At 36.2% G+C, this 15,662-nt stretch overlaps 1 protein-coding gene and 1 non-coding gene across 6 annotated transcripts in view; both read right to left on the bottom strand.

Annotated features, from left to right (window-relative positions):
- RAP1GDS1 (Rap1 GTPase-GDP dissociation stimulator 1) overlaps positions 1–15,662 on the bottom strand; it is a 191,143-nt gene that overhangs the window by 147,522 nt on the left and 27,959 nt on the right. For 3 of the 5 annotated variants that reach the window (XM_003929532.4, XM_010340132.3, XM_003929533.4), the window contains exon 2: positions 9,110–9,220. In XM_003929532.4, the coding sequence (XP_003929581.1) occupies positions 9,110–9,220 (111 nt within the window). Of the gene's footprint in view, positions 1–8,595; positions 9,087–9,109; positions 9,221–15,662 lie in introns of those variants that run through there. The other 2 variants (XM_010340131.3, XM_074396481.1) reach the window with 2 other exon arrangements.
- LOC120363733 (U6 spliceosomal RNA) lies at positions 548–654 on the bottom strand. Its single transcript, XR_005579186.1, has one exon. It is a non-coding gene; the product is annotated as a U6 spliceosomal RNA (small nuclear RNA).

Here is a 15,662-nt window from a genome sequence, read left to right as displayed (position 1 = left end):
ATACTATGTCTTTGAGTTGACTGTTACAGGTCAATTTTCACAAGCATATAGTAGGTCCTTTCAATAAACAGATTCTGGTTTTCCTTTATTTACAAAAAGCTTATATTTTTAAATACTATCTCTGTTTCACCATTTGTTTTCCTTTTTAAAAATTCCAGTTGAATGTATGCTGGATCTTTTTGAATATCTTCTGTATTACAATCTTTTCTCTGATCCTTTACCTTCTCATTTGCCTGTTTTCATCTCTTTCCTCAATGCCCCTTATTAAATTTTCAATCACCTCTAGTCTTCCTTGGGCACCTTGAAATTTAGTCTTAATTTTTACAACAATTTTGTCATTTTCTTCAATTTCTTCTGGTCAACTCTAATTATACTTCTTCCTGGTGTTTACTTCGGTTCTACGTTTCCGAATGTATAACTTGAAGGTTTCTTCTCTTCTTATCTGCAAAGGCTTATTTAAGAATATTTAATATAGGTCATGGTGTTCTGTTAATGATAACTGCCTCATGAATGGCTTAGCTGAAATTTTTTTTTTTTTTTTTTTTTTTTTAATATGGAACACTTCACAAATTTGCGTGTCATTCTTGTACAGGGGCCATGCTAATCTTCTCTGTATCATTCCAATTTTAGTATACATGCTGCCAACGCGAGCACAGAAAATTTTTAATAGCTAAAATGTTTTGATTCTTATTTTCTGCTTTCTTCTTTGTAGCACCTTTGTATGTATCTTATATGAAATTTCCTGTTCAGTGTATAATTTTTTCCTTCACCAGCAATAAAAATTATATGCAGTAAGGGTAACAATCTGGAATAAGTATCTAGGATTTTTAGTTCAAATGCTCCCTCTTCTGAACTGAGGCCAAAGTGGGGTGGTTAGTTTGTCTTCTGATTTTGTGGTTTTCTTATTTCTACAGAACACTTCATTTCTCCTTCTTGCTTCTTTCTTTTCAGCACCAGGTATTAAAGGGGAACAACTACAACCCCAAAGTGGTACTTTCCTGACCTGTCACCTGGAATCCCATGTACTTTTGAGTAGCCAATGTTAGAATCTAATCTAAGACCAGATAGTACTATTTTCCAACTAGTGTAGGAATTTTTCTTTCTAAAGGTTATTTTCATTGTGTGCTATTACCGTTCGGCTCCTGGCTCCCCATTTCCCTCTCCTCTTCTCCATGTAGTTTCTGCAGTTTTAACTCTCCCTGCAGTGCTCTCTGAGGTTGTGTAGGCTATATTTGGTTATTTATTTATCTCTGTAATAATTTGAAGCGTGTCTACTGGTTATGCTGAAGACACAGATTGTGGTTAATTGGTTTTATTTTATCTCTTTGTTGGTCTGTGTGGACTTTTAGAGAATGCATGTAAAGATACAGATTTAGGAAGCCACAACCATCCTATGACAATCCAGGAGTCTCAACTCATCAGGAATTGTCGATGTCTTTTTAAATGATGCTTTAGTTGAGAATCTCCTATATTCTTCAAATGCTATCTTTGGTAAAAACTGAATCTTCGATAGTTCATAATGAGCACCAGTGCTAAGCCCTCACGAACAATTCACTAAAGGAGGCAAACACTATGAAAAAAAGCAAAGGAGGTAAAAAATAATAATAATGAATTCAGCTTGTAAAAGAAACATATTACTTCTGTGGAACATTTGATAACTCTAGATAAAAAGGTAAAAATCTATTCAAGATACTACTATGAAAGAATAAAGTAAAATAATGTTTTTCATCTCTACTAAAAGAGCAGGAGTATGTTCAGAGATTGCAAATACTGAAAACAATTGATAATAAGAAGTCTCTTACTTAGGAAGTAACTTTGCTACCTGATAGTGAGTCTGTTCAAAAATAGTAAATGCGTAAAGGAAATGACAACAAAAGTTTTTACTGTTAGAGAAGACTCATGGAGTAATCTAGATTAGCACCTTGTATACATAAAGGCATACCTCAGAGATATTGCGAGTTGGTTCTAAATCACTCCAATACAGTGAATATAATTATAAAACAAATCACACCTTTTTTTTTTGTTTCCCAATAGACATAAAAGTTATGTTTACAGGCTGGGTGTGGTGGCTCACACCTGTAATGCCAGCACTTTGGGAGGCCAAGGCAGGTGGATCACCTGAGGTCAGGAGTTCAAGACCAGCCTGGCCAACATTGGGAAACCCTGTCTCTACTAAAACTACATAAAATTAGCCAGGCATAGTGGCAGGTGTCTGTAATACCAGCTACTTCGGTGGCTGAGGCAGAATAATCGTTTGAATATGGAAGGTGGAAGCTGCAGTGCGCCGAGATCGTGCCACTGCACTCCAGCCTCGGTGACAGAACAAGACTCTGTCAGAAAAAAAAAAAAGGTTATGTTTATACTATACTGTAGTCTATTAAGTTTGCAATAGCATTATGTCTAAAGAAACAAGTAGCTTGCTTTAAAATATTTTATTCCTAAAAAATGCTAGAGATTATCTGACCCTTCAGTAAGTCATAATCTTTTTGCTGCTGGAGGGTCTTTCTTCAATGCTGAAGGTTGCTGGCTAACCACCACCTAATCAGGGTGCTGACTGCTGAAGGTTAGGGTGTGTATGTCAACTTCTTAAAATAAGATAAAGTTTATCATACTGATTGACTCTTCTTTTCACAACAGATATCTGCAGCATGCAATGCTGTTTGATAACACTTCACCTATAGAACTTCTTTAAAACCTGAAATCAGCTGTGGCTCACGCCTATAATCCCAGCTCTTAGGGAGGCAGAGGCGGGAGGATAGCTTGAGCCCAGGAGTTCAAGACCTGCCTGGGCAATATAGCAAGACCCCATTCTCCACAAAAAGGGGGGGAAAAAAAAGACAAAAACAAAAAAAAACCCTGTAGTCAATTCTTTCAAACCCTGTCAATGCTTTATTAACTAAGTTTATATAATATTCTGAATTCTTTGTTGTCATTTCAATGTTCATAGCATCTTCACCAGGAGTAGATTCGACCTCAAAAAAAAAAAACTGTCTTTTCTCATCCATAATAAGTGACTCCTCATCCGGTCAAGTTTTATCATGAAATTACAGCAATTCAGTCACATCTTGAGGTGCAACTTCTAATTTTAGTTCTCTTGCTATTTCTACCACATCTACAGTTACTTCCTCCACTGGTTTTGAACTCCTCAGTCATCCATAAGAGAGGGAATTAACTTCTTCCAAATTCCTGTTAATGTTGGTATTTTGACCTCCTCCCTTGTATCACGAATATTCTTAAGGGCATCTAGAATGGTGAATCCTTTCCAGAAGGTTTTCAATTTAGTTTGCCCAAATCCACTGGAGAGAAATCACTATCTATGGCAGCTATAGCCTTATGAAATGTATAATACTAAGACTCTGAAATTATTCCTTTATTCATTGATGTTGTATTAACAGGCACAAAAATAACATTTACCCCTGTGTATATCTCTGTCAGAGGTCTTGAGTGACCAGGTGTACTGTCAGTGAGCAGTAATATTTTGAAATGAATCTTTTTTTTTTTTTGAGACAGAGTTTCGCTCTTGTTACCCAGGTTGGAGTGCAATGGCGCGATCTCGGCTCACTGCAACCTCCGCCTCCTGGGTTCAAGCAATTCTCCTGCCTCAGCCTCCTGAGTACCTGGGATTACAGGCACGTGCCACCATGCCCAGCTAATTGTTTGTATTTTTAGTAGAGACGGGGTTTCACCATGTTGACCAGGATGGTCTCGATCTCTCAACCTCGTGATCCACCCGCCTCGGCCTCCCAAAGTGCTGGGATTACAGGCTTGAGCCACGGCGCCCAGCACAAATCTTTTTTTTCTGAGCAGTATGTCTCAACAGTAGGCTTAAAACATTCAGTAAACCATGCTGTAAATAGATGTGCTGTCATCCGGGCTTTGTTGTTCCTTTTTCAAAGAACAGGTAGAGAAATTTAGCATCACTCTAAGGGCCCTAGGATTTGCAGAATGGTAAATTAATGCTGGCTTCAACTTAAAGTCACCAGCTGCATTAGTGCCTAACGAGTCAGCCTGTCCTTTCAAACCAGGCATTGACCTCTCCACCACAGTTATAAAAGTCTTAGCTGGCATCTCTTCCAATATCAAGCTGTTTTGTCTATATTGAAAATCTGTTATTTAGTATACCCTCCTTCATCAATGATCTTAGCTAGATCTTGTGGGTAACCTGCTTCAGCTTCTCCATCAGCAGCTGCTGCTTCATCTTTCACTTTTGGTGTTGTGAAGATAACTTCTTTCCTTAAACCTCATGAACCAACCTCTGCTAGCATCCAACTTTTCTCCTGCAGTTTCCTCACCTCTCAGCTTTCTCAGAGCTGAAGACCATCAGGGCACTGCTCTGGATTAGGACATGGCTTAATGGAATGTTGTGGCTAGTTTGATCTTCTATCCAGACCACTCAAACTTTCCTCCTAACAGCAATAAGGCTATTTTGTTTTCTTTTCATGTGTTAACTGGAGAAGCACTTTTAATTTCCTTCAAGAACTTTTCCTCTGCATTCACAACTTGGCTAACTAGCTCAAGAGCCTAGCTTTTGGCCTGTCTTTGCTTTCAACCTGCCTCTGCTTTCATCATGTCTTCCTCAGAAAGCTTCATCATTTCTAGCTTGTGATATAAAGTGAGAGAGATATGACTCTTCCTTTCACTAGGATTATTAGTTGACCTAAATTAAACATTGTGCCTTAGGGAACAGGGAGGCCTGAGGAGAGGAATAGAGACAGGGTGTAAGGGGTGCAGCATAGCCAGTTGGTGGGGCAGTCAGACACAACATTTATCAATTAAGTTCACCATCATATATGGGCATGGTTCATGGCACCCCAAAACAATCACAATAGAAACATCAAAGATCACTGGTCACAGATTACCACAGTAGATATAATAACAATATCGGAAACATTACAAGAATTACCAAAATGTGACACAAAGACACAAAGCACATGCTGTTGGAAAAATGGCACCAAAAGACTTGTTCAACTCAAGGTTGCCATAAACATTCAATATGTAAAAAATACAGTATTTGTGATGTGCAAAAACTAAAGTGCAATAAAATGAAGTGTGCCTATAATTACGTATGCTTAGGATTGCTGAAGGGAGACAAAAATCAATACAACAAATGAAATAAAGAACAAGGACTAGCAAATTCCTTATGGGTAGAAAATAAAGAATTCAACATGTGACTGAATATTATGATAGAAGGTTAAAGATGTGGAACTAGAAATGAAATGCTTTTTCTCTTTAAAGACAAGTAAACCCACATTATCTCACAGAGTTGTTCTATAAAAAATAAACAATAACGTGACTGTCCAAAATGTATGCTCACTATAGTGTTTGCTTGTCTTGTTGGGGAAGAAATACTTACTATGAGAGTATACAGATTTTCCCTGAAGAATTAGTAATCAGGTAACAGGTTTATACCTGATGAGTTAGATACTTGCGTTTAATGCCCTTAAATTTTAACAGCCTTGCCTCTGTATGCCCTGCTCAACTGTGTCTTACCAACTTTGATACTGTTTTAAAAATAAATATTTGAAGGAAGAAAAAAAAATTACATGACTGTCATATGAAATGGGAATTGCCATCAAGCAAGAAACTAAGCTAAATAAAAAAAAAAGAGAGAGAGAAAGGGAGAGAGAAAGAGAGTAAGACAAAGGAAGATAACTCTTCAGGAAGAGAGTTTAAAGCTGTATGGCATCACTTTATGGTATACCCGGAGACACAAAATGGTCCTCATCCTCAGAATGAAATAAAGTAAATAGCATTTTTATTACAAATAGAATGTTAATTTTTCTTGTCATTGGGCCTTTAATTTAAACTAATAGTTTCTCTTGCAAGGTGATTTAGATGCCATATTCTCCAAAGACAATTCCTGTCTTAAATGTTTAGGGATGAAAATAGGTGGTCCATTGTTTTACATTTCCAAATAAGCATAAAAGAGTAACCATACTACAATTAAATAAGCATTTACTGAGGATATTCTAACTATAATCTGAATCAAAAGAGACCAAAATAAACAGAAGCTGATTTCTTGGCTGGTATCCTTCACACATTTACTAAAAACATTTTAAAACTGAAATCTGATGTATTTATATGAGTGAATGAATGACTTTATATTAATTTAGATCAAAGATTTACACAAAATGCTTGCTTTAACAAAATGTTTTCATAAAATCTAGTAAGTATTCAAATCTTCTTGTCTCTTAAGACAGACACATATACTATAAACGTTACAGAGAGAAATATTGCCAATGGTAAAAAAAAGAAAACCACTCTAAAGCAATACATCAAAGTAAAAATTCTAATTTCAGATTACAGTCATTTATAATATGCAATTCAAATGCACTAAATTCACACAGCGTAAAAGTTTCAAAAGCATTATTATTTTGTTCCTTTCAGAAATAACCTTTCCAGTAACAGGGTACTGGAATGCAAAATAAAATTTTGTTTATATTTCCATTATATACATTACCATCTTATATTTGTATAAAATGGAGAAATCTTTCTTTCCTGCTCAGGTGCAAACAGTGATTATTTTTAGTTAAAACATCTGACTCTAAGGAAAAATTATGAAACTTGAAGCTCTGTTTTGTTTTTTGTTTTTTTAAAAGCAAGTACAGATTCTTCTAAGTTAAATGTTTTATAATTTTACATTTAGGAGGACAGAAGTAGCAATGGCTCAATCACCTTATTCAAGGAAGAATTGTAGAAAATGAACATCTTACTAATATATTTTACTTTTTCTTGTTAAAAAGCCATATTCTCACTTTATAAAGTAGATCAATAAATGTCTATGAAATTACATCTATCACTTTATAGTTCAAGAAAAACAGGCTTATCCACTTTAATAAAAATTTGGAACTTTTTTTTTAAAAAAGCAAACATTTAAGAAAATATTAAAATCTAGCTGCTTGGAATGGTTTCACATTATATAAACTCAACAAAAAGCTTCACTTTACTCAAATTATAATTTTTTATTTTGTAAACCAAGAGTTCAAATCCAAACGTTGGCTTCTTCCAGAGCAAGGCAAGTAAGCTTATTAATCTGTTACCTCATCCTTTAAATGGTGATAATAACACCTATCTCATAGGGCTAGAGGAAAAACTAGACAGTGGCTATAATCCCCAGCCCAGTGCTAAACATCCAGTAAGTAATCCAATGACAGATATAACTCCTAAATCAAAGACTGGACATCTGCATGGACTCATTCTTCCAAAGTCAAATTCTTTTTTGTTAGCAGTCTTAGTCATGAGGACATTTATAAATTTTGTTTCAGATTGTTAACAAGACATTCCTTTTGTTCCCTTCTGGGTTGTCATTGGTTAAATTTGTGAGAGTTTATTGTTTTAACAACTTGTGGTTACATGGCCTCAACATTTCGTGATATACAATTTCAAGACCATTTTCAACAAAAGGTATACTGAATAAGCTCACAATGGTCTGAAATGTAATCTACTAATTATGAACTTGTCAATATTTTTGAATCTGTTCTTTAAAAAGGTATAAACTTTTGCTCCCTTTCCTCTTCATTTCCCTTCAACTTCATCTCTGTGTCTTCCAGTCTTTCCAGGAGACAATGGGCAACCTTCCACAGATGACCAGGAATATGACCCTTCACATGTTCTTCAGTTTCTAAAACAAATGGTCTATTTAAAAGTTTACTGTTTTCTAACAGAGAAAAAAAAGGGTCACTGAAAATAGACAAAGGTTATCATAAAACAACTGTTTAAAAAAACATACCTGAGATACTTAATTTACTTAGGCTAATTATGTTACTGTGAAAAGCTGCCCATTCTGGCACATGTAAAAAAAAAAAAAAAAAAAAAAAATCAGGTCATTGTGTGGTTCTTTCTAGTTTCTAGACCAGTGCTATCCATAAGAATTTTCTATGATCATGGGAATATTTTATATCTGTGATCCCCAAGAGGGTGGTCATCTGCCAAATATAGCTACTGAGAAGTGAGACTAAGGAACTTACTTTTAAATTTTATTTACTTGTATCAAATCTAAATAGTCACATTTGTCTACTAAAACAGATAGCAGTCTTTGACGCTCTCCTTTCCTGTCCTTTTTCTTTACCATTTTGAGCCTTATCCAGATGCTCTGGTTAAACTCCTTGTTTCAAATCCCTTCTCTGTTATCTCCAAGATTAAACAGCTTGACAGAGTTATAATGTCAAAATAATTACTGAAAAGAATTTTAAAAGCTAGCTCTAAAATGCGCTTTTTTGATGAAGAGCATGGCAATCATTTTATATTTTTCTAGTCCAGATTTACTAAAAATTAAAAAACACATACATCAACAAGTGTTGAAACCCGACAATTAAAACTGTAATATACACTTGCCCCTCAATTATTTGTTAGCTACATAATTAGTCTCAGGATAGGACAAGAGCATAATTAAAAACAAGTACAGAACAAACCATAGCACAACCAAGCACAAGTAAGATAACAAATGAAAATCACTCTATACCGACCTGTTAATAGTGATAATACAGAAATTAGCGAATAAAAATAAGACAAATAAAATGCAATACAATGTGTCAAAGAAGAATTGTGCAGTTTCTATCTCTAGCGTTATTTACCACATCAAAGATAAAATCTTACCTCAACTTCAAAAGACTTTTGATGACTACTAACGGTTCTTTTCAAATCTATGCATACATATTATTTTAAAGTACAATTATTTAAAAATATGATAATATCTCAAAAAATGTTAAATGTTTTAAGCTTCCCTCTGTTTCTCTTCTCTCTCCTTCCCCACTCTCCCTACATATAAAACAGTCTATTTTTAAAGCACAAATGTAGGTGTTAAGAAAAACAACTATGATGCTTTGCTGGTAGGAACAAACAATGCCCTCTCTCTGGGACTGGTATTAATGTCACCACCGCCCATCAATTCCTCCTTTCTTTGCCTATCAATTTGGCTTTGAGGATCCTGGGGGGGCGTGGAGGGTAGGAGGATGGAACATGTAAAACAATCTCAGTATTCAGGGATATGATTCAAAAGAATTCAAGTTATATGAATACAAAGTTATGTGCTTAACTACACGCCAGTTTCTGAATGACTACTGAATTTGATTTTCTCGTTTGGAATTTGAGTAAACATAATGAAACTTACTGTTTTGAGCCAGGGCTTGAAGCAGACAATCCAAGCATCCTTCTAAACTATCCTCAGTCCTGTCAACAGCTGTTATCTTCAGCTTCTTTAAGGTATCACTGAGATTATCTGCTTAAAGAAAAAAAAAAAGAAAAATCAGAAACTCACCAACATTTTGACCACCATATGTTACATGATAAAAGGATACAGTTATCATTAAACTGAAGAGCTTTATATAATAGCAAATTAACCTCTACATACATTCCAAAATGACATTAGACAGTACTATTAAAAAAATTTTTAATATACTTTGTTCACTTAACTCAGATATGAAATATTGTTACATGTAAGATACCAGGAATATTCCAAAGATTATCAAAGAACATCTTTTTTCTATATTCTTATAATGTATCGAGCTTGTTCAGGAAAGCAACTATGGTTTAGAAAAATTAAGTGTTCACAAAAAATATATAGTTTTGCAAATATTTTATTTCATTGTTGATTTCCTCTGTTGTATATTAAAGACAGAAAATAAAAAATGACGGTTTAGAAAAATTCCAAAATAATAAGATTCCAAATAATACAAAGCATGATAACTACAAAACTTATCTTCATACTGTCATTTGAAAAATACTTCATATTGAAGTACTGCTTTCAGCCCTAATATGCATATTTTGGACTATACAAAGCCTTGCTTTCTTTCTAAATTATATGTGAATTCCTCTAGACCACAGATTCTCAAAACCTCTCTACACTATTAAAAGTTATTAAGCCTTAAAGAAAAGAGCTTTCAACCTAGAATCTCCTATCCAGCCAAACTAAGCTTCATAAGTGAAGGAAAAATAAAATCCTTTGCGAACAAGCAAGTACTCAGAGATTTCATTACCACCAAACCTGCTCTACAAGAACTCCTGAAAGAGGCTCTACACATATAAAGGAACAACCAGTACCAGCCTCTCCAAAAACATATCAAATGGTAAAAGAGCATCAACACAATCAAGAATCTCTATCAACTAACCAACAAAACAGCCACACAATAATAGTGGGAGACTTTAACACCCCATTGTCAATATTAGACAGATCAACCAGACAGAAAATCAACAAGGATATCCAGGACCTGAACTCAGACCTGGAACAAGCAAACCTAATAGACATTTACAGAACTCTCCATCCCAAATCCACAGAATATACATTCTTCTCAGCACCACATCATACCTACTCTAAAATTGACCACGTAATTGGCAATAAATCACTCCTCAGCAAATGCAAAAGAACGGAAATCGTAACAAACAGTCTCTCAGACCACAGTGCAATCGAGTTAGAACTCAGAATGCAGAAACTAACTCAGAACCACATAGCTTCATGGAAACTGAACAACTTGCTCTTGAATGTTGACTAGATAAACAATGACATGAAGGCAGAAATAAAGATGTTCTTTGAAACCAACGAGAACGAAGACACAACATACCAGAATCTCTGGGACACATTAAAAGCAGTCTGTACAGGAAAATATATAGCAATGAGTGCCCACATGAGAAGAAAGGAGAGATCTAAAATTTACACCCTATCATTAAAATTGAAAGAGCTAGAGGAGCAAGATAAAAAAAACTCAAAACCTAGCAGAAGACAGGAAATAACTAAGATCAGAGCAGAAGTGAAGGAGATAGAGACACAAAAAACTCTCCTAAAAAAGCAATAAATCCAGGAGCTGGTTTTTCGAAAAGATCAACAAAATAAACAGATCACTAGCCAGATTAATAAAAAAGAACAGAGAGAATAACCAAATTGATGCAATAAAAAATGATAAAGGGGATATCACCACAGATTCCACAGAAAGCCAAACCATCATCAGAGATTATTACAAACAACTCTATGCACATAAACTAGTAAACCTGGAAGAAATGGATAAATTCCTGGACACCTGCATCCTCCCAAGCCTAAACCCGGAAGAAGTCGAAACCCTGAATAGACCAATAACAAGGTCTGAAGTCGAGGCAGCAATTAAGAGCCTACCACCCAAAAAAAGCCCAGGTCCAGATGGGTTCACAGACGAATTCTACCAGACATACAAACAGGAGTTGGTACCATTCCTTCTGAAACTATTCCAGACAATCCAAAAAGAGGGAATCCTTCCCAAATCATTTTATGAGACAAACATCATCCTGATACCAAAACCCGGCAGAGACTCAACAAGAAAAGAAAATTTCAGGCCAATATCCATGATGAACATAGATGCAAAAATCTTCAATAAAATACTGGCAAGCCAATTGCAACAGTGTATCAAAAAGCTCATCCACCTTTGATCAAGTAGGATTCATCCAGGGGATGCAAGGCTGGTTCAACATACGCAAGTCCATAAATGTAATTCACCACACAAACAGAACCAAAGACAAAAACCACATGATTATCTCAACTGATGCAAAGAAGGCCTCTGACAAAATTCAACAGCCCTTTATGCTAAAAACCCTCAATAAACGAAGTATTGACGGAACATATCTCAAAATAATAAAAGCTATTTACGACAAACCAACAGCCAATATCATACTGAATGGGCAAAAACTGGAAGCATTCCCTTTGAAATCTGGCACTAGACAAGGATGCCCTCTCTCACCACTCCTATTCAATATAGTACTGGAAGTTCTAGCCAGAGCAATCAGGCAAGAAAAAGAAATAAAGGGTATTCAAATTGGAAAGGAGGAAATCAAATTATCTCTATTTGCAGATGACATGATTGTATATCTAGAAGACCCCATCGTCTCAGCCTAAAATCTCCTGAAACTGATAAACAACTTCAGCAAAGTCTCAGGATACAAAATCAACGTGCAAAAATCACAAGCATTCCTATACACCAGTAACAGACTTAAAGAGAGCCAAACCAAGAACGAATTACCATTCGCAATTGCTACAAAGAGAATAAAATACCTAGGAATACAACTAACAAGGAACGTAAAGGACCTCTTCAAGGAGAACTACAAGCCACTGCTCAATGAAAAAAGAGAGGATACAAACAGATGGAGAAACATTCCATGTTCATGGTTAGGAAGAATCAACATCGTGAAAATGGCCATACTGCCCAAAGTAATCTACAAATTCAATGCTATTCCCATCAAGCTACCAATGACCTTCTTCACAGAACTGGAAAAAAACACCTTAAACTTCATATGGAACCAAAAGAGAGCCCGCATAGCCAAGTCAATTCTAAGCAAAAAGAACAAAGCAGGAGGCATCACACTACCAGACTTCAAACTATACTACAAGGCTACAGTAATCAAAACAGCATGGTACTGGTACCAAAACAGAGATATAGACCAATGGAACAGAACAGAGGCCTCAGAGGAAATACAACATATTTACAACCGTCTGATCTTCGACAAACCTGACAAAAACAAGCAATGGGGAAAGGATACCCTGTTTAATAAATGGTGTTGGGAAAACTGGCTAGCCATGTGCAGAAAGCAGAAACAGGACCCCTTCCTGACACCTTACACCAAAATTAACTCCAGATGGATTAAAGACTTAAACATCAGACCTAACACCATAAAAACCCTAGAAGAAAATCTAGGCAAAACCATTCAGGACATAGGCGTAGGCAAGGACTTCATGACCAAAACACCAAAAGTAATGGCAACAAAAGCCAAAATAGACAAATGGGACCTAATCAAACTCCACAGCTTCTGCACGGCAAAAGAAACAGTCAGTAGAGTGAATCGGCAACCAACAGAATGGGAAAAAATTTTTACAGTCTACCCATCTGACAAGGGGCTGATATCCAGAATTTACAAAGAACTAAAACAGATCTACAAGAAAAAAACAAACAAGCCCATTCAAAAGTGGGAGAAGGATATGAACAGACACTTTACAAAAGAAGACATACAGGAGGCCAACAAACATATGAAAAAATGCTCATCATCACTGGTCATTAGAGAAATGCAAATCAAAACCACATTGAGATACCATCTCACACCAGTTAGAATGGCGATCATTAAAAAATCTGGAGGTGCCGGGCGCGGTGGCTCAAGCCTGTAATCCCAGCACTTTGGGAGGCTGAGGCGGGTGGATCACAAGGTCAAGAGATCGAGACCATCCCGGTCAACATAGTGAAACCCCGTCTCTACTAAAAATACAAAAAATTAGCTGGGCATGGTGGCACGTGCCTGTAATCCCAGCTACTCAGGAGGCTGAGGCAGGAGAATTGCCTGAACCCAGGAGGCGGAGGTTGCGATGAGCCGAGATCGCGCCATTGCACTCCAGCCTGGGTAACAAGAGCAAAACTCTGTCTCAAAAAAAAAAAAAAAAAAATCTGGAGGCAACAGATGCTGGAGAGGATGTGGAGAAATAGGAACACTTTTACACTGTTGGTGGGAGTGTAAATTAATTCAACCATTGTGGAAGACAGTGTGGCGATTCCTCAAGGACCTAAAAATAGAAATCCCATTTGACCCAGCGATCCCATTACTGGGTATATATCCAAAGGATTATAAATCATTCTACTATAAGGACACATGCACACAAATGTTCATTGCAGCACTGTTTACAATAGCAAAGACTTGGAACCAACCCAAATGCCCATCGATGATAGACTGGATAGGGAAGATGTGGTACATATACACCAGGGAATATTATGAACCCTCAAAAACGATGAGTTCGCATCCTTTGTAGGGACATGGATGAACCTGGAAACCATCATTCTCAGCAAACTGACACAAGAGCAGAAAATCAAACACTGCATGTTCTCACTCATAGGCGGGTGCTGAACAATGGGAACACATGGACACAGGGAGGGGAGCACTACACACTGGGGTCCGTTGGAGGGAAATGGGGAAGGGGGATTCGGGAGGTGGGAAGAGATAGCATGGGGAGAAATGACAGATACAGGCGAGGGGAAGGAAGGCAGCAAACCACACTGCCATGTGTGTACCTATGCAACAATCTTGCATGTTCTTCACATATACCCCCAAACCTAAAATGCAATTAAAAAAAAAAAGAGAAAAAAAAAGTTATTAAGAATCCCAAAGAGCTTTCATTTATATTATTCCTATAGGCATTTGACATATTAAAAAATCAAAACTGAGACTTTTTTCAATTTATTTAGTAATTTATTTAAATGTAACAGTTATAAACCTATTGCATATTAACATACTTAGCATTTTAATGAAATAAGCTATTATTTCCAAACACAAACAATTTAGTAAGAAGAATGGCATTGTTTTAAATTTTTAGAAATCTCATCCAGGCCTGGCTGCTTGTGCCTGTAATCTTATCACTTTGGGAGGCAAAGATGGAAGGATCACTTGAGGCCAGAAGCTTGATACCAGCCTGGGGAACAAAGGGAGTCCTCGACTCCATGAAAAATAAAAATAAATTAACTGCATATGGTGGCATGTGCCTGTATTCCCAGCTACTTGGGAGGCTACAGTGGGAGAATCACTTAAGTCTAAAAAGTTTCAGGCCACAGTGAGCTAGTATTGTTCCACTGCACTCCAGCCTGGGCATCAGAGCAAGACCTTGTCTCTTTTTAAAAAAAAAGAAAAAAAAGCAATCTTTTTAACGTGGTTCAACAGAAGATAACTGGACTCTTGTATCTACTTCTGTATTCAATCTTGGTTAATGTTCTGCTTTGATTTGAACAGCTGAAAAAAATTTAGTCTCAATATATACAATATATATAGCCGGAAAAAATATATACAATATATATAGCCTTTTCAGATATTGTGGATATTCATCGATACACTAAAACTGGACACCTGGTAGTTCCTTAAAGGTTAGTTTCCCTGCAGAAGCTGAAACAATATCATAGAATGTTTCCATTCTCTAGAAGAGGAAAGATTTATCTGATTAAGGCTGAGGACTACTGGACATATATGGCTCAGCCCTTCTGCATTCCTGTTCTTAAGGAAGGGACAAGAATCTTCTGTTCTTCCACACCTGTGGCTGTCCAGGTGTACCAGTAACAAAATGAGTAAATATATATAATTCAGTAATAAAGTATTCGTAATGCCATTGTGGCTATATAAATAGAGGCCTTAACTCTATACTTTATCGATTTTAAGCAGATATTTTAAATTCTAGCAGACAACTCATCTGCTTTTACCTCCAGTGGTTCTAAATTTCGGCAAGAAACAGAGGATATTATTTTTGCACTCCTTCAAACCATGACAGTAAATTTCAGTAGTAAATCCTTAGCATGCAGATTACTTTCTGTGTAAATCCAGAGATCTGTATATTTCCTTAAAAACATTGAAATTGGTCTAATGAAAATGTGTCAGCTTCTGTCTTGTAATGAGGCAGTAAGTAGAGACAGAAATGGAGGAATATTAACAAATAAAATTTTTTCTTAAAACCACTTCTTTCCTGTACATCAACATATGGTCTAGCTTGTCTAGTGAAAGAATATGTGACATCTTCGAAGGGTTAAAGCAAAGTTTACTTGGTCATTAATTATGAGTCTCCCACTTCCTACACACTTAATCACTCCTTAAAACCTGATCTAACCAAGTTCACTAAAAGCTTATCAAAATTACTCTGTCAAAGGTCTTAAATGATATCTTGATGAAGCCAATGAATTTTTCTCAAA

This window comes from Saimiri boliviensis, chromosome 3 (assembly GCF_048565385.1).
Source record: "Saimiri boliviensis isolate mSaiBol1 chromosome 3, mSaiBol1.pri, whole genome shotgun sequence".
In the NCBI taxonomy this organism is placed as follows: domain Eukaryota; kingdom Metazoa; phylum Chordata; class Mammalia; order Primates; family Cebidae; genus Saimiri; species Saimiri boliviensis.
This window is presented reverse-complemented; position numbering and strand designations above follow the sequence as displayed.